This window comes from Euprymna scolopes, chromosome 17 (genome assembly GCF_053919585.1).
Source record: "Euprymna scolopes isolate OS-2025 chromosome 17, ASM5391958v1, whole genome shotgun sequence".
Lineage (NCBI taxonomy): Eukaryota > Metazoa > Mollusca > Cephalopoda > Sepiida > Sepiolidae > Euprymna > Euprymna scolopes.
In genome coordinates, this window is record NC_136498.1 from 14640591 (window position 1) to 14663761 (window position 23171).

At 39.8% G+C, this 23171-nt stretch overlaps 2 protein-coding genes across 6 annotated transcripts in view; one reads left to right on the forward strand and one right to left on the reverse strand.

Moving 5' to 3' along the window:
* Nucleotides 1-292: 292 nt before the first annotated feature.
* LOC145296632 (uncharacterized) lies at nucleotides 293-1207 on the reverse strand. The gene has a single exon (XM_080142559.1). It carries the CDS (start codon nucleotides 1205-1207, stop codon nucleotides 293-295), a length of 915 nt encoding a protein of 304 aa, XP_079998685.1.
* Nucleotides 1208-4165: 2958 nt separating this feature from the next.
* LOC145296676 (recQ-mediated genome instability protein 2-like) overlaps nucleotides 4166-23171 on the forward strand; it is a 49781-nt gene continuing 30775 nt past the window's right edge. For 2 of the 5 annotated variants that reach the window (XM_080142625.1, XM_080142624.1), the window contains exon 1: nucleotides 4714-4861. The gene's annotated coding sequence lies outside the window, so the exon portion shown is untranslated. Of the gene's footprint in view, nucleotides 4862-4967; nucleotides 5186-5282; nucleotides 5674-23171 lie in introns of those variants that run through there. The other 3 variants (XM_080142623.1, XM_080142627.1, XM_080142628.1) reach the window with 3 other exon arrangements.

Below are 23171 nucleotides of genomic sequence, written 5' to 3' on the forward strand. Positions count from 1 at the left end.
ACGGCTGCAAGCCTTTCCGTGTCAACTTCTAACCGACGCAGCCGATGGATGAATCTGAGGACCAAGGAAGTCACTCTCAATAGCTTGGTGAAAGAAGAAAATCTTTCGAGAGGAAGAACTGTAGGTGGTTCCTCTCCCTGTAGGATGGCAGCATTCCAAGAAGAACGGGCCACCACTTGGCTGTGCTGGCTGAGGCAAGGCAACTGCTGTGCAGCCCATGGACTGATCCCGCTACTTAACCAATCCGGACCAGAACACCAGAATTGAAGGCAAGCCTTGAACCTTTTCAAAGTTAACCCCTAGTGATCAAATCGTCAGGATTCTCAGTCATTGAGACATAAAGAAATGAGGGCGAGAAACCTAGTGTGGCTCCCAACTCAGCACTCATCTGTTGGATGTCCTTCAGTCTATTCCGGGCAAAGAGGTTTCTGCTTACAATTGTTCCGGAAATCAGCCAAGAGAGGACCACCTGCGAATCTGTGGCTACATGAATCTCAGAGGAAGAGAACCCTAAAAAATTCCTCAACAAGGTAGGCAGGCACCGGAGAGCCAAAAACACGGCCATAAGTTCTAAGGTGGGTAGAGTTTTCTTTTTCAAGGGAGCCACCCTAGCTTTTGCAAACACCAGACCAGATTGACAATTTTGCACTACATATGCTGCGAAGCCATATGCCTCTGGAGATGCATCGCAGAAAAGAAAAAGTTTGCCAGCCTCATTCTCGCTGAGTGCTCTTCTGGGGAAGGAGACGGTCTCCAGCTCAGAGAGATCAAGAGAAAGCTTCCTCCATAAGGACAAGTATTCCGGTGGGACCGTTACATCCCATCCCAGTCCCTTCTTCCAAAGTTCACTCAACAAAATACGGCCACGTAATGAAACCGGTAGGCACAATAATAACGGGTCATAGACTCTAGCTGTCTCGCTGAGGATCTGTCTCTTTGTAAAGGCACTAGAGTCGCACTTAACAGCTGCTACACAAAAAGTGTCTGAGAGAGGACAGTATCCATATCCGAGCACCTTCTCCCATTTGTTGCCATGGTCACTCAGGGAACCATGCTCCTGCATTTTGTTTTGAATCGCCACATGGTTAGAATTACAGGACTGCAGTTCGAATCCTCCCTGACACAATCGTTCCCGAGTGAGTGTATATAACTGGCACAGTTCATCGTGCGACATAACCAAATTATCCACATAAAACCGATTCTCCATCATGGATCTACAATTATCCATGGGAAACTGCACTGCATGGTATTTAAGGACATAATTTAATATAAATGAACTAGCGGCATACCCAAAAATAATTGTGTTGTATCTGAAGCAGCGTAGGCGACCTCCTTCTTTTAGGAAAAAACAGATCTTATTCCTGTCCGATTCAAGCTTCGGACGGATCATTAAGAAGGCCTTCTTAATATCTGCTAACACGTGCTTATTAGCACGAAAGGTAAGTAACAAATCTAGTAGGTCACTAGTAAGATTTATTCCCTGGTAGGTAGCCTCGTTAAGGGAAGGAGAGTCACCAACAACAGTTGAACACTGGCCGAATCTTAGTGGTGGAGGTAGGGTCCAATTTCAGGAGAGGCCTGTGCGGAATCCAGACAAACTCTCCGAACCGTTGAGGAGGCACGAAGATCTCCTCTATAATTCCATCCCGTTCCTGCTGATGGAAAACCTTCAAATATTCATGATAAAGTTGCCTCTTCTCCAATCTCTGCATGACACATTCCAATATTCGCAGAGCCACTGCATGGTTGAAAGGAACACAAGAGATCTTATCGTCCTCCCATGGCAACTGAACGTAATATTAGTTATCCTTAAATGAAATAGACTGTCGAAAGAGAGCAATCTTTTGTTCATCATAATTAGACAGTTCCTGTTCTTCAATACCCAGTGACTCTACACTGAACATCTTCTCCAAACCCCTTTGTACATCACTTTCAGGGAAGAAATCACTTAGAGGGTCTTCATAGGTGCCCTGAGACTCCAGCACAAAACATAGGTGAGATGGGTTGACCTCAGCAGTCGACGCAAGTACAGCATCGAAGGTAAGGCATTCTGAGTTCTTGTCCACAGAATGGTCAGTATGTAAAAACTGCTTCACCTCACCGAAGGGGACTAGTCCTATTGGTGTCAAAAATGCCTGTCCAAGCAAACAAGGAACCAATTGAAGGCTCCCTAAATGTTGAATGACATCCAGCCCAATTATTCCATGAATTGGAATAAAATTTGTGCCTCTGTTAAATCTGGCGGCTAAGGGACATTTGAGGCGTTCAAATTCATCCAAAATAAAATCCAGATTCTTGATGTGTACCGAAATATCAATATTTTCGTATACCAACACCGTCAGGGAAAATGGACAACAGGATCCAATGCTAGCCTCCAATGCTACCTCTTTAAAACGCCTGTCGCAATCTCCAAGGATGGTAGTCAGCCTAATTTCACAATCATGTCCAATGGACTCCAAGTGACCGAGGTGATCCAAGACCTTACTGGACAAATAAGTCCATCCACTGCTTGTGTCCAATAAACAGTTGACGGAAACACTTTTGTCACCCCTACCAAAGGTAACACACAAAACAGGGGTAAGGCTCGAGAATTTTTCACCATGAATGCTACAGGCTGAGTTGGACTGAATAGAGGAATCTCTCCATGAAGTACCGGATCTAGGTCCTGAAGGTACATTCCCTAAGGTCCCCCGTATAGGGTTACAAGCCGAGCCAGGGATCTTATCCCCCTTAATAAGGAGACGTTTAACAGCTTCCTTAGTATCTCTCAGAATTGATGACAAGGTGGGGATTCTCCTATCCGAAATTAAGATCAACTCCCCCTTGACCTCCTTGGGAAATTTTGCAAAGAGAATCTTGGCCATAAGCCGAGCCCCAGAAGAAAGGTCGTTTGAAAACGAACAGTCGAAGGAGCCCTCCAACTCAGCCAATAGGGAAGCTACTTTGGATATGTAGTTAGCCAGGGCAGTAACGGATCTGTCCTGTTTACAGGAAAAATCTAATATGTCTTGGAAGATGTTATCTACTATTTCATCTTCATCAAAGTACTCGCTCTTCAGGACCAAAAGAGCCACCTTATAATTTCTGTTGCTGATGGAAAGATGATTAATCAACAACAGGGGTTAGTCAGACAGTGAACACTTCAAAAAATTCAGTCTTTCGGCATCATTGGCCATGCCAGCTACACAATTCTCAAAACGTGACAAGAAATCCTTGAAGCTCATAGGGTTAGATTGCATGTCCAATCCATCGAAGGTGGGTCCCGTGATCTGAATTTGAGGTGGTTTTACAGTAAATGAGGCCCCAACTCTTCCAACTTCTGGGGAACATGGAAGACTCAGAGAGTCCATGGCCGCTGGGAGGAGCTTTTTCTCTTCGGAATCTCAGGGTGTGTGCAAGAGACTTCTTCTCAATTTGAATCCAATCTTCTTCCTCAGAAGATTGAAGTTGGATTTTACTAACACATATGTCTACTTCAGTCAAATATTCCTCCACCGATTTCTGCAGCGCAGAGAAGGATTTAACAGAGAGTTCATCCTCCAGATTGGCCATCTCCAGAATCATTCGGATTTTAGTCCAAAGAAGAGAAATTCTCTTCCTTAAATCTGGTTGATTCACATCCATGTTAGTATGGGGGTTCTTTCGCAAATATGTGAAAAAATTAATTTCCAGCAAAGAATCAATGACTGCTCAAATCGAGAAGGGAGCAATGCACTTACCTTAGGTTGCAAAAGAATTGCCCCCTTCCGCGACGTAACCGTCTTGTAGTATCTTCGCCAGACGAAAGTGGAAAAGATTTACTTTCAATCGCCGGCAACTGAATCAATTTGTGGTGAAAAAAAAGTGAGAGAAGACAAGGAAATCTCCCCTCTTAGATAATGGAAGGATCAGATGATTAACTATCACGTGATCCGGAGCACAAAATAAAACTTTAAAAGGGTGAATGACAACAACAATTCTTCTTGGTTAGTATTCAAGGTAAGTGCACGCTGATCCTTCTCTTCTCGAGCAATCATTAATCCTTTATTTCACATAATGTAATAAAAAACTTTTTTTTTTTTTTTAAATAAAACTAACGGTATTTTTTTTTAGATTAGGTCCAGCTCCACAATTTCTTTTAAATGACAACTTTTAAAGGTTTTATTCAATGCTGAATACGAAAATCGCATTGAAATTTTTTTAGATTAGGTCCAGCTCCACAATTTCTTTTAAATGACAACTTTTAAAGGTTTTATTCAATGCTGAATACGAAAATCGCATTGAAATTTTGCAGAAATAAGTAGTTATCGAGATATAAAAAGTTGTGTTTTGCATCTTTGGAGGCCATCTTTTTTACGCGCGTGCCATAAACAAATCTACTCATTTATGACTGACACTGCACGCGCGTAAAAAAGATGGCCGCCAAAGAATACAAAGCATAATACAACTTTTTATATCTCAATAACTAATTATTTCTGCAACATTTCAATGCGATTTTCGTATTCAGCATAGTCGCAAATCTATAAAAGTTGTCATTTAAAAGAAAATTGTGGAGGTGGACCTAACCTACTCTGAAAATTTACTTTAATTTCAAAATTTCGATATCGACGTTTACCTAACTTTTATTATAAAAGTTAGGTAAACGTTCATAAACATTAATGATGAAAAAACAGTTCATGAATCTAAAATAAAAAAAAAAATCCATTAAGTTCGAATAAAGACTTTAAATAAAACTTCTAAAAAAAAAAAAAAAAAAGTTAATTCTATACAGTTTTGGTCATCCGTATGTCGTACGTCACTTCCGCCAAATGGCTTTGTAAACAAACAGTATGTATTACGATTGACGAAATCTCGTTCCAATAGTGTAGAAGCGCCTTTAAAGGTAAGTCTTTATACTCTAGAGCACATTAGTCAGATACAGAGTTGCAATTTTATTTTATTTAACTTTAATTTATTTTATAACACTGCGAAATATGTAATAACATATTATTAAATGAATCGCTCCCTGAATGACCGTATTGTTGTCTCCACATGAATTCATCCAAATGTGATGGTAATCTTGACAGTGAGGTACCATACATGGTTGTAAATCGGCTTTTGCAAATCGTCCACATATCTTCCACTGTTTTTGTGTTTACATTAGACACAGAATCTACACAAGACTCCGAATTATTCACTGTTTTATGGATGTATGGCGGGCTCACAGGTATGTCTGAGATTTTTTCGTAAACTATCTCTGTGCTCGAATAAATTATGCTGCCGGGTAATATCATTTTCTTAATAATAGGAAACAACGTTTCGGCTTCTGTGTCCGGCACATATCGCAAGAAGCCGATTTTTGACAACGTATCCTTACCCGCAAAAACCCATTTCTCTGGTATCGTGCCGGTTTTACGATCTTGTCTTTTAGAAATCAAAGACACGTGGATCTGCACAATTACACCGCTACCCCCTAATTTCATAGGGTTTTCGATTAATTGCTTCGAGCAAATATCTCGAAAGTAGCCATACCATACAATAGCTGTGCGTGTAGTAATGCCCGCCATATCCGCACACGTTGTCACTGGTATCTTATGAGACCAAAAATAAAGCAGTTTAATAAATGTTTGCAGAGTCAGCTGTACCCCTTCTAAAAAGCTGCCCTGTTTAATGGATATGTGTATTTCTTTATGTGAAGGACATCGCCAGCAACAGGTATAATTCTTTTTTGACCGTTTTACTTCAGTCATTTCTCTCCCACACATTGTACACAGAGGAATTTCACAGCGAAGTATATTTTTTAATCTTAAAAATGCCTTCGCGTCCTCATACGTTCTCCAAATTTTATTCATATTCATTATGTCCATGTTGGATGCTAGTGTATAAAATTCCTCTACTGAAAGGCGTTAGACCATTATTAGCCCTGTTCAGAGACTTTTTTTTTTTTTTTTTGTAATAAAAAAAAAACGGGAATAGCGGTTCTTTTTCAAAATAGCTAAAACAGGAAGTTATTTATCAGGTTGTGGCCGGAAGTGATGGGTCATGTGACATAAACATGCTTTAAGGCCAAATCTTGCGAATTTAGTCTATTATAAAGCAGTTTGGCCTTTAAAAATGTTATTCAAGTAAAAAAAAAAAAAAAAAAAATTCGTTAATTTTACAAAAACATTTATTTGATAGAAATTATTAAACAAAACGTTATATTTTCTATAAGTAGTTTGGTCTGTAAATAATGTGTAGAACATTAACTTTTTTTTCTTTATTTTATAAATGAACATAATTATTTAGTGAAAACGTTAGAACGGGCGCCACAGCCCCCCCCCCCTCATATGTAAGACGATGTAACTGTAATTTAATTTAATATTATCATCCTAACTTTTTTACCATTTAAAAGAAGCTTCAAATAAAGTGCTAATATTTTTTGATTCTCCTTACTCTTTTGACTCCGAATGTTTCGTCTGCTTCAATTTTAATCACGTGATTACGGTGTAACATCAATAAAACAAACCATTAATTCAAGTGTCGCTTGTTATGGATTTAGCTGAATATATGATATTAAAAATCACTTTATTGGTACTTATGCACTTATGTTACCGGGCTGACGGATGTATTGTAACTATTCTGTACTTTGATCTAACAATTTAATTAACAAAAAGATATCGTAAAACTTGAAGGACCGTTTGGATACATTGATTTAAATTTTAAGTGTAAAAAAAAATAATTCAGTTGCGCTTGTGCTTTATTTCAATTTTGAATAATTTCACAATAATGAATGAATTCGCGTGTACTTTTAAAGTATTTCGTCGCAAAAATATATTGCAAACCTTGAATTTAACTTTTCTTTTCGTTTTACTTAATTTTTTTTTTTTTTTTTTTTTAATTATTATCGATTTGAACCACGGCTACCGAGAGAGAGACTGGCGTTTTGGCCTTTTCCAATGTTTCTTACATTTGTTTATTATTTATTAATTAATTTTACTATTATTGTGGGGAAAAGAAGTAAAGAGAGCAAGACAGAGAGTCGAATTTACGATGTTCTTTCGTAGAAAATATATCAACAAAACAAATACAGTTAACTCTCAATTTATAAAAAAAGATTTATTACTTTTTAGGAAATATTTCAATGAAAATAATAGTTCATTTATGAGTGAACAAAAGGGGGGAATTAGTTGAGATTAAGGAAGTTTTAAAATAATTGTTTACATAAAATTAATTAAAAATGAGCATGCGATAGTAGAAGGGGGAATACAAAAGTTAGTTACTGTGTCTGTGTGTTCGCCCACATTGTTTTATCAGCCGACTCGCCTGCTACGTTCACAGTGTTGTCGCGTTAGTTTTTAGCTGCAGACGGTAGTGATATATATATCTTTCAACACTATCTCTGAATTTTGTTAACTGCACTTTTTTTGGAAAATACAGAGGTTTTTAAAGATTTTCACCGGCTCCCAGACACGTAATTTCCGACAGCCCGGAAAACTCTCTGATTGGTCAAAAAAAAATCAAAACATTGAACCTCCAGAGCAATTCAGTAAAAAGAAAAAGGGCGCCTCTAGCCGCTTGCGCAGAAAACGTCTCGGGGCACTTGAATTTCCGGCAGCGAAAGAGTGAACATCGTAGCTCACCATATAACTTTCCGCCCAGTAAACGGAGTTTAAAGGTTCATCGTTCATGATAAATAGCTTTGGGTTTTTTTTGTGAAGGAAAGTTTGGTAGTATATTTACATGTAAATGTAGGTTGGGAAAAAAAAAATTTTTTTTTTTTTTTTTTTAGAAAATTTTTACATCATTTTTATTTTTAATAATAAAAATATGTGTTGTCCTTCTTCCACCTGATGGTTCTTCCGGACTTTGATTTAGTTTGTTTCTTTTCAACCTCTGTATCAGAGGAAGATACAAAAGTGTCAGATACTGGAAGGGGTGGAACAAAATCTTTTGACGTTGTTGAAGAATATGCAGGCTTCAATCTATCTATGGAAACGTTACTGTGTACATCATCAGACATTTTAATAGTAAAATATTTGCCATGACGATGTACTACTTGGAATGGACCTGTATATGGAGCTTCCATAGATTTTCGAATCCTGTCTGTTCTCAACCAGACGCTGTCACAAATTTGAAGATCCTTAGGAATGTACACAGTAGGTAAAGAATGGAGGTGTCCACTGGATAATCTGTCTGTGTCAAATTTCCGCATCTCCTCAGCTAGAGCTTTTATGTGAGCATCTGTTATATCAATGTTTGCATCCTCGTATGCATCGATTAACAATCTAGGTATCTGTGCATTAGCACCCGTAACTGCAGTAAATGGTGAATAATTGGAATCGTTGGGTGTAATCCTGATACCTAGAAGAACTATAGGAAGAGCAGACAACCAAGAATCTCTTCTGGCAATAATTGCTGTCTTTAATGTTCTGTGTGCTCGCTCGATCATTCCGTTTGCTTGGGGATGGTACGAAGTCGTTCTCAGCCTGTGAAACCCTATAATTTTTGACAGTTCTGAGAACAGCTCAGACTCGAATTGGCTACCTCTGTCTGTAACGACATGGAGGGGCACACCAAATCGCGATATCCACAGATCAACAAAAGCAGTTGATACTGACGCTGCAGTTATTTCGGTCAATGGACAAGCCTCTACCCATCTCGTATTTCTATCGATGCATGTTAATAAATAACGATAGGGAGAGAAATACGGGTCTGTTTTGCTCTTGACTGGTGGTAGAGGGCCAACAATGTCAATGTGTACAGTTTGAAATCTGCTGGATGGCAATTCAAATGGATGCACGTCACTTTTTGTGTGTTTGTTTATCTTTGCTTGTTGGCAATGCTGACATTCCTTGCACCATTCCTTTATTGACTTGGCCATTTTGGGCCAAAAATATCTGGAAGTTATCAATTTAGTTGAAGCAGCAATTCCAGGGTGTGACAAGTTGTGTAAACTGTCAAAAACAGATTTCCGGAGCTTTTGTGTGACAAAAGGTCGTGGAAAAGGTAAAGACACGTCACATAGGATTGTATTATGTTCATTAATCTGATACGGCTTCAGTTGATCACATAGAGTTTTTGTTTCTTCATCAGTGGTTTGGTGATTGGCCATCTCCTGTAAGTCACAAATATCAATTGTGATTGCATACGCTGGTCGCGATAAGCAATCAGCTACAATGTTCTGTGAACCTTTTATGTGTGAAATATCAGTCACATATTCACTCAAGAAACAAAGGTGACGCTGTTGTCTATCGGATTTTAAAGGTGTTTGGTTTTTAAAGGCGCTGCAGAGCGGTTTATGATCTGTTAATAACAACAAGTTTCTGCCTTCCACCTGATGTTTAAAATACAAAACTGCTAAATAAGCAGCTAGCAATTCTCTGTCAAAGGTAGAATATTTTTGTTGAGTTTGTGATAACTTTTTTGAAAAGAATCCAATAGGAATTGGTTGATTGTCAATCATTTGATGAAGTGCTGCTCCAACAGCGTAACTGGAACTGTCCGTAACAAGCTGATAATTAGTAGCTTTTGAATCGGGATAAGGTAGAGCGGTTACACCTGATAAACTTGTTTTTATCCTTTCAAAGGATTCAACTTCCTCCTTTGTAAAATCTATTTTCTTAGATTTTTGATTCAACCGAATACACTCGGTGAGTGGTAAACTGATTTCACTGAAATTTGGAACTAATTTTCTGTAAAAATTTGCCATGCCAAGGAATCGACACAGTGATTTTGAATCGTTTGGTTGAGGAAATTCATTTAATTCGCGGATTTTCTTGTCACTTGGCTTAAGACCATCAACAGATATGTGAAATCCCAAAAATTCAAGTTGAAAAACATTGAAAATACATTTAGAAAGGGAAATTTTAAGGTCATACTCACTGAGTTTCTGTAAAACAGTATCGAGGTGTTTGGAATGCTCTTCTTCACTATTTGAGAAAATAAGAATATCATCGATGTATATAAAAATACAATCGATGTCGCGGAAAATATTGTCCATCATCCTTTGGAAAGTACTAGATGCGTTCCGCAAACCGAAAGGCATGTAATTGTACTCATATAAACCGAAGGGTGTTGTGATGGCTGTTTTGCATACATCATCCGGATGGACTGGTACTTGGTGATAAGCAGAAGATAAATCAATTTTTGAAAAAACTTTCTTACCGTGCAGTTTTGATGACAAGGAATTTATGTTTAGCACTTGGTATCGATCTGGTTTTGTTATAGTGTTTAGTAACCTGTAGTCACCTACAGGTCTATAAGTCCCATCAGATTTATTCACCATGTGCAAGGCCGAACTCCACTCTGATTTAGAGGGGGATATAATTCCGGCATTCTGGAGTTTCCTGAATTCCTCTTTTGCTATGTTGTATTTCTGGGCTGATAACTGCCTCGTTTTAGAGAAAGATGGAGGGTTACTGCCAGTTTCAATTCTATGAAACACTTTAGGTTTTGTTGCATTGGAATCGCGATGTGGAGAAATTAAGTTGGGATATTTTTGTGAAATTGTGTGAACTGTTGTGTCGGCAACGTTATCCGAGCATAAAGCAATGTTCATAAGTATTGGTGATGGCTGTGCGTTTGAATATCTTTTGGTTGTTTGATCAATCAATTTGTTATTTGTGCAATCAACTATTAATCCAAAATGATTCAGAAAATCATAACCTAGGAGAGGTCTGGTAGTTTCTGCAATGAGAAAGGTCCAAGTGAAATCACGCCTCAAGTTATGAAGTGCCAGGTTTAATACTGCTTGACCGGAACATTCAATGTTCTGACCGTTAGCTGACACAATTGAGATGTTTGTTGGGTATATAACTATACCGCTTATATATTTTCTTGGGATTACAGATATTGCAGCTCCCGTATCCACAACAAAATTCAATTTTATAGCTCCTAACCGTGCGGCTACTTCAAGAAGCGGCGAAGATGTGGAAGCTATCACGCTTCGCCGGGTTAGTTTTCCGATGTTTTACTAAAAGCAGGGGAGGCAGGACGAGAACTGGGTTGCATTTGTACATTCCGTTTGTCTGGCCATTTACACCATGGTTTGCAATATTTTGCACGTTCGGCAAAATATAGATGTGAACGGCAGATTTTGGGTCTCTGATCCTTGTTAAAAGGACGAACTCCATTTGGACAATTATATGATTTTTGTGACGGATTACTTTTTCTTTGAGATCCGTCATCACTCTGGTTACGATGGTTTTGGTTCCATGATATCTGTTGTATATGCGTGGCTTCCTGTCTATTAAAATATAACAGCAGGTCATCGGACATTTTACCAAGTCTTTCCAGATCGAGATCAATTTGTGCTGGTACCACGGGTTTGATCGAATGAGGTAGGGCTTGGATGAACTTATGTCGGACAATGTCTTCTCCAACACCAATTCTACCTGCTAACGACATGAGTTCATTCAAATAAATCGAAGGACGTCCTGTCATGATTGAAGATGACATTAGTTTGTCCAGCATTTCAGGCTTTGATTTTTCATACTGATTAATCACAGCATCTTTTAACTTATCAAAGTCTTTTGATTCCAGTATGCTGTTTTGTAATTTTCCAACTATATCCGTTGGTAGTGACGCGAGAATATGATAAAATTTTTGTCTTGGTTGCTTAATGTTCATAATACTGAACTGGGCTTCCATTATTGAAAACCAAGCTAGTACATTTGAATCAATAAATGCCGGAGTTTTCATCGCAATTGACTGCACTGGTTTATCTTGTTCTGCTGCCATGTCGACTTCGTTTTCTGCCATTTTAGTTTTCCCTTTTGTTATTCACACTTTTGCTGTATGTTGTCTTTTATAATTTTGTTATGAAGATAGGTTTTTATGTTAAAAAATTTTTTTTTTTTTTTTTTTTTTTTTTTGGAAAAGTAGATTTTTATATTCAGAAGGATTTGTTTTATCGTTTTCATACAAAATTTTTTTTTATTTTTGTTGAATTTCCATAGTTTTTCGCGACCTTGGTGAAATTGTTTCTTGAGTTTTTTATTTACTTTTGTTGAAATTCACATCAAAAGTTGGTTATTTGAAGTATTAGAAGGCAGTTTTTTTGTTTGTTTGTTGGTCCATGGTGAATTTCTAGTGAAATTATTTCTTGGGTTTTCATTTTGTTTAGTTTCATTGAAATTCACATCAAAAGATTGGTTACTTGAAGCATCAGAAGATAGCCTTTTTTTTTTTTTTTTTTATAGAAATGTTTGCGTGTTCAAAATAATCACGTCGGTGGGTCGCCAGTTTTGGCCTTTTCCAATGTTTCTTACATTTGTTTATTATTTATTAATTAATTTTACTATTATTGTGGGGAAAAGAAGTAAAAAAAATCAAAACATTGAACCTCCAGAGCAATTCAGTAAAAAGAAAAAGGGCGCCTCTAGCCGCTTGCGCAGAAAACGTCTCGGGGCACTTGAATTTCCGGCAGCGAAAGAGTGAACATCGTAGCTCACCATAGCGTCACACCAACTAGTTGTGAAGGGTCAGGGAGGATGGAAAGACCGAGGTGGGAGAGTACTAACCAAATTTCCACTGGAAGTGTGTAGTTCAAATCTGATACCTTGGGGAGGCATTTTGTCACCCAAACCCCAGGAAACACCAATGGCCGATGCCAACGAGAAATCAATGACAACGGCTGTTGCGATAACATGCAATCATCTGCACAATGGTTAAGAGGTGGAGAACACTGGAAATCTGAGGAGACTTGTTGTCACTTGGTCTCCAGGGAACACCACATGTTACTGCCAGTGAGCATAGCGTAGCGTCACTGATGATGGCCTGTGAGACAACTCCTAAGGAGTGAAGAAGAAATAATAATAATAAAAATAAAATAATAAATAAATAATAATGTCCCTCCCCAAATTCACCCCCACCCTGATTTAATATCGTAGATGTTTCTATAGTTTAGAGGGAAAGGCCTCACTCATAAGGGAAAGACAAGACACGGTAGTTAATCTCAATAAGGGACGTACATGTGTACCTTTATTGGGTCCGCCATGACAATCTTTTTATCTCTCCTTCATGGAGAGCTCACGTCTAGGGTACATAACTCGGTATTATGTTTACATGTTATTTTATTTATTTATTTATTTATTTTTTTTTAATCCAAGCTGGAAGTCCTTAAATCTAGATGGTAATCATCTGTTACGGATAGACCTGGCTTCAGATCTTTCGTTCTGTATTATATCTGTCATTTTCAGGAGTTCGTTCTTTATTTGAGTACCTGGTGTGGAAGGTGGGGTTGGTGTTATTTGTATTTGAGGGTGTTGTTGGCTATCTGGATGTACTGAGTTTGGCATTGTAGGTGATTGTGGGGAATAGATCCTGATTCTGTTGTTTGGTAGGTCATCTGGTAGGGTATCATCATCATGAGCCAGGTTGCGGCTATTTGTGCTTATTTTGCGAAGGTGACGGCGGTTTTGGAGTGTGGTTCTCCTGCTGCCATCAACTAATATGTGGTAGTGTCTGTGAGAGAGAGTTTCAACAACTGTGCCAGTGTTGTCCCAGCGCAAGGGTTTGTGTCCATGTTAGTTTTGAATTGACACATGTTCCCTGATTCTTAGTGGGTTGAGTTGTTGCCTGTTTTCAGTGTGTTTCGTGTTATTGAGGAACTGCTGATTAGTTGCCCTCTCATGCATGTCCAACCATTCACGGCAAAATTTTGTAGGGTTTGGTAAGTGGTCATTCAGGGGGAAAGCGAATAGAAGTTCTGATGGTGATGCACCTATGTCAGATGGTGGTGTGTTGCGATGGAGTAACAGTGCTTTTGCCACTTCGTCCGTATCCAGTGAACCATTGGGGCTAATATTTGCTGTTAATATCGTCTTCATGTGCTTGATAGCTGTCTCGGCTCTGCCATTGCTTTGTGGATAATATGCCAACGAGACTCAAAGGGATATGCCCCATGTTTTGAGAAATGTCCTCCACTCATCAGAGTTGTATCGGGGTCCACCGTCACAAGCAATTTCCTCCGGCACACCATAATTCATGAAATACCTGCATAAGATGTTGCATACTGCAGAGATCCTGGCGTCTTGTTGCATTGAGGATACCTCTATCCAACCTGAATATCTGTCAACATATATCATATATTTCCATCCAGCCATGTTGAAAATATGTTACTGTCAACTGGAAAGGGTAGTCTGGGTGGACAGGCTTTATTGCGGATTCTTTGTGGTTTGATGGGGCAATTTCGTTACAGCGCTTGCATTGATTGCGCTTTTCCTGCAATTGTGCTCCCATACCAGGCCAAAGAAAATGTCTGGCATTGCTTCTCATAATATTGACCCCCTGGTGGCCAACATGGAGTTGGTCGATGAGTTTGCAACGTAGGCTTTTTGGAATTAATATGCGGCCTTCCTTGAATACTAGAGACTGAACTGTGTATAGGTCACTTCGCATATTCCAGAATTCTTTAATATTTGGCTGTAGAAGATCCTTGTCTCCAAGGAATCCCTTTTCTATTGTTTCCACGAGGTTCAGGTATTGGTGATCCATCGTGACTTCTTGCTGTATGCGTGCCATCTTGATAGATGTTTCTTGGTTGTCCGATTCAGCTGCTGTGATTTTGGTGGTCGGTGTAGGGATACGAGACATGGCATTTGCTCCACCATTGGTGTTGCCTGGTATTGATATGGCCCTGAACTGGTACATCAGGGTCTGCTCTCTGATATCTAAAATCCTGGGAGTTTGTATTTCATCCAAGCTACGATCATTGAATATCGGCACAAGGGGTTTTTGGTCAATAACAAGTATCAGGTGGGGGCAGCCTAAAACAAACATTTTGCAGCTTTCCAATCCAAACTTCATAGCTAAAACTTCCCCTTCAATTGGTACATACCGGTTTTCAGCAGGTCTAGTGCATCGGGAGCCAGTATATACAACTTTCCAATGTCCTGGCCCACAACGGTGGTCCATTGTGGATGGGCATGCACAATGTTTTTGGAGTAGGGTAAATCGTATTCCTGCTCAACTCCAGTCTGTAATCAGACATGTTGGCGATTTATTTCAATCAAACGCCATCCTGGATGCTTTCTAAGATTGTTTCCTTGGATTGCTGGAAGAGTTGTTCCAATGTATCGTCCCAGTAAAACCTACTGTTATGTTTCAGTAGTTCTCTGAAGGGCGACATGATGGGTGCTTGGGCAAACGCATATGAAACTTGGTTAATCAAACCAAAGAAAGATCTAACTCCTCTAATGTTTGTCAGTGATGGGAAGTTTCTGATGCCCTCAAGTAATTTTTGAGATGGTTTGTACCCTGTTAGGCTGATGTCGAAGTCAGCAAACTCTACATTGTCTTTTGCAAATTGGAATTTTTCTGGGTTAAATACTATTTCATTTTCAGCACATAGTATGATGTATCTAATGGTGTGCCAAAAGGACAGTGCCATATCATCATCCCACAAGATAGTCGTCCACACAGCGAGCCACACGAGGGAAACCTTCTATAATGGTGTCGAATCTCTTTGTGTAACCATCATTGGATGCTTGAAAACCTTGGGGAGCTTGAAAATACCTGTATCTGCCCCATTCTGTTATGAAAGTGGTGGCATCCCGTGCTTTCACAGCCAGAGGAACATTGTGATATCCGTTCCAGGCATCCAGAATAGTTTTCTTTTTTTCTGGGGGTATCATGTTGACAAGATTGAATGGAGAGGGTGTGTGGTGTGTTTCCTGTCTTGTCACTGCATTTAAATTTTGGAGGTCGACCATTCTACAAGGGCTGCCATCTTTTTTGGGCACTGTGATCATTCTCGAACACATGTTGTTGGTGTCCCTGCTGGCACTTGTTCAATGATGTTCAGTGCTACATCTGCATCAAGCTGGGATTTGACAGCCTCGTTCCAGTGATGGGATACAGGGATTGGTTGGTGAACAGCCTTAGGTTGGTGGTTGTTGAGGAATGTGATAGTAAGCTGTTCTCCGGTCATAGTCTGCAATTTCTGGTGCGTACATGTATTAAATGCACTGCTGGCAAAGTGGCATTTGATCCAGCTTTCTATCTCTCCTTGATATTCAGGTGTGGCGGGAAATGGCAGCTTGTCTGGTAGTGGTGGGCATGGTGATCTATATGAGCATCCGCAAGGGGCTAACATTTGGTCAGTTGGTTTGGGGTCCATCTTCGTTGTGGCTACCAGACTACTAAGTTGTGCTGGAAAGTCGTTGTTGATAATTTTTAGTTTTTTCAGAGCCGTTTGTGATATATACAGGCCCTTAACCCTTGGGCTCACGTATATCACCTATGAACATGCTGCCTTACCGCATAACATCGTGGCAATTAGGCCCCCATGATGGGCAGGTTGTCATCATTAACGGCATGTAACTGGTGCCTAGTGCGCAGCAGATGTTCAGAAGTGCACCCAAGATTGTTTAATAAGTCCACACCAGCTGTACTTGTCTGAGCTCCCGGGCAATTGGATGGGTTGGTGTTTCATATTTGTATGTCTGAATCTTCCGAGGTGTTGGTGGGCCTTTGTATCTAATGTGATGGTAATATTGAAAAATGGAGGTGGCTCTGGTCGGTCTGGTGTGAACTTGTTATTGGTCCATGCACCATGCGGGATCCCCTCTTCTTCTTCTAGTCATTCAGGTTGCACAGTCATTGTCGATATGAATGAAGAATCTTCATCCTGGCTGTCATTTGGGTAGTCTCTCATTATGGCATTTGACGACGCTGTGCCGTGGCATGTAGTTGAGAAGTGGTTCTCTTTGCCACATTTGTGGCATGATATGCCCCAAACGAGGCATTGTCTTCGTCCTTTTGGGTGTGTCTTGTGTCCACAACCTTTGCATTTGCCATCATTCTTTCGCCTTATTCGGTGATGGAAACTTTTTTGATGACGCAGATTTAAATTGGGCCACTTGTGTTATCTCTGCTGGTCGGAAGTGATTTGATGTTCTGGTGGTAGATTCCAGAGTCAAGAGACATCTAGTTAAGTCATTTAGAGTTGGCAGGGACATAATCTCTGCTAAAATTTTGCTCTACTGGGAGGTGTCCCATAATCCGGCAATGATTTGAGATTTGAAAAGAAAATGACATTGCACATTGTTGGTTGCCACAATTGAAAGCGCAGAGCATCGCTTGTGATTTCAACCGGGAAATAAAGGATGTGATAGTCTCCCCATCACTTTGCTTTATTACAAAGAATTGCTGATGGTATACCTCAGGATGGACGGGGTTTTTTTTCACTGCGACGGATTTAATATATTCTAGCAGTTGTTCCTCGGTGGTATTATTCAGGGCATCCGGACCAATGAAGTTGAACAACATTTCATTGAGAAATGAACTGCATGCAGACCGTAGCTCATTTCGGATTTCTGTGGGGTCGGTAAGTTGCGTCATCTCTTTATAACGAAGCCATGCATTCTTAAAAATGACCCATTTGTTGTCTGACAAGTCAGGTTCTATCACTGGTCACTTGGGTTTTCTGTGTGTTTTGATTAAGCTTCGTTTAGGTTAGACATTTTTGTGTTTAACTAGAATGCCAAAGTGTATAGAATATGTATAGTGACTGGATATTAAATAAGTGGATATTAAAAAACAAACAAAGAAATGAATAAAGTTTACCACGTGGTGAGGATGTGTCCTTTGTACGTATTTTCATGTTTCTTATTTAGCGTGGGTCATTGTATTTTTCGTTTGTTTTGTTATTTTTTGTTTTTATCCCACTTCTGACACCATATATAGTTAAGAGGGAAGGGCCTCACTCATAAGGGAAAGACAACAAGATACGGTAGTTAATCTCGATAAGCGATGTACATGTGTACCTTTATTGGGTTCGCCATGACAGCCTTTTTCTCTCTCCTTCCTGAAGAACTCGGGTCAAGGGTAGATAACTCGGTATTATGTTTACAATGTTTACTATATTTTCTTAGTTTTTAACCAATGTTCATATTATGGTATGATTCTCTTTTAATAGTTATGGCAACTTCATTTTCGCATTCATGTATTCTGCACTGATATGAAGATGAAGACTATAGCAGAGTATAGTATTTCTAACCATGTAGCTGATGAAAATACGCTACACATTTTGATGAAAAACATGGGGAAAAAAATGGACATAGACGAACAGAAAACTAAAACTTTAAATATAATTTCTGTATTTTACGGATTACGAAGAAAACAAATTTCAAAAATATTTTTTTCTGACGGTGTTCGTGGAGCCAGCTTGAAATCTATAAATAGTGCATTTTGCGCCAAAACCAATTAGCCGACCTCAGCCAGTATGCTGTAAACATCATCATCGATTCCATCCACGGGACGTTAAATGCACGCGCAACTGATAATAAATTTTCCACAGAAACGGATTTTTTACCCTTTTCTATCTCTCTGCTAAAGTAAGCGATGGACTTTTATGTTGGTTATTTATTCTTAAAAAAGGATTGGTTATTTCTAACCGAGAACTTTTACTTTTCTACTTCATTTCATTACCTCAGTCGCAGGAAGAGACTCAATTAAGAAACAAGGCCAATAGCCGTTAGTCACATGCTCTCGTGTAATGAATGAATGCATGAATGTAGGATTGACATGAAATTCTTAAAGATAAACTAAAATGACCGAAAAATGGGCTGAAATGACTTAAATAAATAAAAAGTAAATGACTTTAATGAACTTAAGGATGAATTGAATGATCTTAAGAATGACTTGAATGACTTGAAATAACTGGAATCCTTCAAAAACAACTTGAATGATCTGGATAATGACTTGAATGACTTTGAGACTGACTGGTTGTAAAGTGGGTGATCATTTTACATTAAATTAATACAGAAAAGTGATCCCCCACTTTATATCACAAAGTTACAAACACAAGTACAGCATGTAGTAAGAACAGATACTACACTTTGAGATATTAAATCTTTTATTCATGTTAAAAATACAGTGAAAATCAACAATGAACAAAAAACTTAGGCACATGGCCAACTCAAAAGGGGGGATTGTGGGGGTCGTTGGTCATCTTTGTCACTCCAGAACTAAACAAAATCAAAAGTTTCTCCCAGCTAGTATCTTTTTTCACCGTAATACCGCATTCACCCTTTCGTACTGGGGGACATCCTACTTAACTCCCAATTTTTAAAACATTTTTTATTGACGAGTAAAAAACAAAAAAGATAACAATAAAAATGGTATAATTCATTTGTGTCGAGGGCGGGAGAAGAAAAAACAAAAAGTGATTAGTAGGACCCTCCCAACCCCGTCTAGTTTATAGACTGCCCATTCCACTAGGTTTGTAAAAGGAACCTCGCTTCTGCGGGTCAGTCTCTAAGTGGGGGTGCCCTCTAGATGGGGGTGAATGGAGAAAAGAAAATTTTGTGGGTAAGGGATGGGGGTTAGTTTGTATTTCTTTCTCTCCAAGATGGGTGAAATTTAGAGGAAGGGGTGAAAACAAAAATTGCAAATAGGAGGGAGTGGGGATCTTGGAGCCTTCCTAATCAGGGAGGGATGGAACACACACTCAGCTAGCTGAGAGGCTACTTGTTTAATTTTACTTTACGGAACTGCGCGTTCCACATCTAGGCAGGGAACACGTATTAAAATTTGGCTCCTCTTCATACACACAAACTTGCTACATGTATCCATCTTCTGCCAAATGCCACACGATGCAGCCTTCTTCTATCACATCTGATCTACACCCATAGTTGGGTTTAAAGAAAGTGATCAGACAATACCCCCTCGGCAACCTTGAAGACACGACGTCCAAATCACCATTCTCGTCATGGCCAGGATCGTAATCTAGACCATTTGTCTTTCCCGGTCCCATGGCGGCCTCATGTTGTCCACGACATTGGATATGGTAATTGGGCGAGGATGCTCAGGATCGATGCCAGCCATCACATTGCTGACATACGACCAGTACCGGCAGAGTTCGCGGCAATCGAATAAATCGTGATCAGTTGTTTCTATGGCCGTTGTCTCACAACGGGGACAATCAGGCGACTCCAAAAACCCGGAACTGCATTGTATGTTGTTGAGTGGAAGTGCATTTCGGGCCAATCGCCAGGTCAGAGAGAACTCCGAATTGTTCAGATGACTCGAACCTGGTGCCCAGCCCCATGTGGAGCGGATCTCACTCTGCTGCCAACCCAAACGCATGCATAGCGGGTCGTTGGTGGCCCCCTTCACCAGATTCCAGTGGAGTTCCCTACGGGTAGCAGTCACAAGGTCGGTGGACCTTGGCAGTCGTTTTAGCGTGGCTCAGCACTCTTTCATGTAAGCAGATTCTCCCTGCGCCCTGCAACGGCTCTCGATAGAAGGGTCGAGAACGAGGTCAGGGAAGGCGGCAGTAACCACGAGTGCCACGGTTGATCGTCTTGCATATAGTGGCTCAGGATGGCCAGCCTCTCAGCGTCTCGATGACACTTCAAGTCCGGCATTCCCAAACCTCCCTCACACGGACGTTAAATACAGACCTGTCTGCTGACTAGTGTCTTCCTCTGTCCCAAAGAAGCGAGGACAAGAGTTCAGTGAGAGCCGTTAGGTGTTGTGCAGGCAGGGGAAGTACAGCCAGTCGGTACAGGATGAGAGGAAAGATGTAAGTGGCACATGCCTCAGCTCTACTCTTTAAGGAAAGTTTCCTAGGAAGCCACGAATTGACTGCAGCCTCCACCTTTGACCGTACCTCCAACCAATCTTTGTCAAGCTAGAGACCCGGTCCGAACCACACGCCAAGGATCCGAACTGGGCCATCCATCCAGCTGAGGGTGCCGGGAGGTTGGCATTGCCACTCCAGGCGCCCAACCGCAGTCCTACGGACTTGCTGCGGTTTACCTTGGTCCCTGTAATTCTTTCATACCGAGCGAGCGCCTCTGACACAATCTTGATGTCTCTACCCCCTATTTTGAAATGTCTATTAAAATGAAAATAATTAATTTTCTCACATCAAATTTATATATCACAAATTGAAGATAAAAGATCAATAAATAAAATAAGCTAATTTAAAACAAAAACAAAAGAATAGCTATTTGCAAATTTACCTGTAAAGTCCAAAGTTTAAAACCTTTTTTTAAAAAAATCACGTTGAATTTTTTTTCTTTTAAATAACCTTGTTATATTGTCCAGAAAATTTTGTAAAATTACGACAATTTTTTTCTATTTCATTCAATGTATTTTTTTTTTTTTTTTTAGATATTAAAAAAAAATTCACTCGATAAAGAAGAAATAAAATATATTAAATCAAAAACTCATGTATTTCTTTGAAAGAAGAAAAAAAAAATCGAAAATTCGTCGAGTGTTTTTTTTTTTTTTTTTTTTTTTTTAAAGGCAAAAACTGATAAGTAAAATGTGATTATTTTTCAATTACGGTGACCCATATTTTTTCTTCACGCATAAGGCTTGACGGCTCACTCGTATGTGTTGTTTTTACGTTTTATGGCCCTTTTACCCATCCTTATTTCAAAACAAGAAAAAAGGGTGCTAGTGCACTTACTGATCCGCACTATTTTTTAAATCGTATTTCCAAGTGTAATTAAAGTTTTATGACATGTTGTAAGATTAAAGTATAGAATAGGTACAAACACCCTCCCCTTCCCATGTTAAGAATGGCTTTTTAAATAATAACGTTATTATTTCAGCACAGATCAATAAGTGCACTAGTACAGAAAAAAGACAAGAAATACCGGCTTATGCTTACGTAATTTTTTTAAATTTTTTTTATTACATTTTCACCCCAAACAAGGCACATTGCCACTTTGGTGTAGGGGGCTACTATCAGGGGCAGCAACTACTGGGGCACTATGTAGGGATTTGAGCAGCAAGATGTCGGTTCACGTTGTACTTGAACTTCTGCATGTCAGTACAGCTATGGAAGCAGGAAATTCCAGAGTCTAGCGGTTCTGGGGAAGAAATTACTTGAGTAGAAAGATCTTTTACATCTAGGGATCTCTACTGTGTGGGGGTGGGATTTAGCTGCCTGTCGGGTTTGTCGAGGGTGTCTACGTCGTGGGGGCTCAAGTGTCTACAGTTCGTCAGAGCATTCACCATTAAAATACTTGTAGAACAGGCAGAGGGATGCAACGTTTCATCGATGGGACAGAGGCTGAGGCTTAGATGCCAGTTCAGGGTCTATCGAATTGGCGACTCTTTTTTGAGCCTTGTCTAGGAGCGAGAGACAAGTAGCAGATGCACCAGCCCAAATGTGACAATAATACTCCATACATGGGCGAATGGTGGCCTTATAGAGGTACAGGATACTTTCAGATGTCAGTAGTTTTTTAGCACAGTAGAGAGAGCCTACCTTTCTCGCATCGGTCCTGGCAATATTTTCAATATAATTGTTCCAGCTCATGTTTCCTGTGAACGTTAGGCCAAGCAGTTTGAAAGATGTCCTCTCAGACAGGGAGTCACTGGCCATTGCTATTGATGGCAGAGAAGGTTTCTTGTAATTATTGAAGGAAACCAGTTTCGCCTTGGCAACATTGAATGTGACCATCCATTTATGTCCCCATTCCACTACAGATTGGAGGTCATCCTCTAGTGTTTTTGCCATTTCTTTAGATATGTGTTCATTTGTTTTCCTGTCATGCCTGTTATAGAGTGTAGTGTCATCAGCATATATACCCATCTCAGAGGCAGTTTTGTCGGGGAGGTCATTAATAAATATCAGGAACAATAGAGCTTCAAGAATAGACCCCTGAGGCACTCCCGCATTTATATCACACTGTTTTGATGTTCGACCGTCGAGGACAACCTGGATTTTTCTCTTGTCTAAGAAGGATTCAATTATGCTAAGTATTCTACCAGTGATACCGTATGATTTAATTTTCCTGAGGAGGCCCTTGTGCCATACCCTGTCAAAAGCCTTAGATATATCTAGAGCTACCGCTCTGTCCTCCCTCGCTTTGTCCAGTGAATGGTATATACGTTCAGAGATTACAGTGAGGATGTCAGCTGTGGAACGGGCTTGTTTGAATCCATATTGTTTGTCAGTCAGAAGTTCAGCATCTGTAAGGTGCCGGACTAGAGCATGGTTAATTATGGTCTCAAATATTTTGGCGAAAAGTGGGAGGAGGCTAATGGGGCGATAATTTGATGGGTCAGTTCTTTCGCCAGAATTCTTGAATATTGGTACCACAGAAGCAGTTTTCCAACAGTCTGGAAAGCATGATTCATTAAGGCATTTGTTGTAGAGTTTGGAGAGAACTGGAGCTACTTCGGCTGATCATTTTTTAATAGCACAGCTGGGATGAGATCAGGTCCACATGCTTTAGAAGTGTCAAGATTTTTTATTATAGCAT

Excerpts from the sequence above, each read along its gene's own strand:
- LOC145296632 (XM_080142559.1), bottom strand. The coding sequence starts at position 1,207 with ATGGAGAATCGGTTTTATGTGGATAATTTGGTTATGTCGCACGATGAA.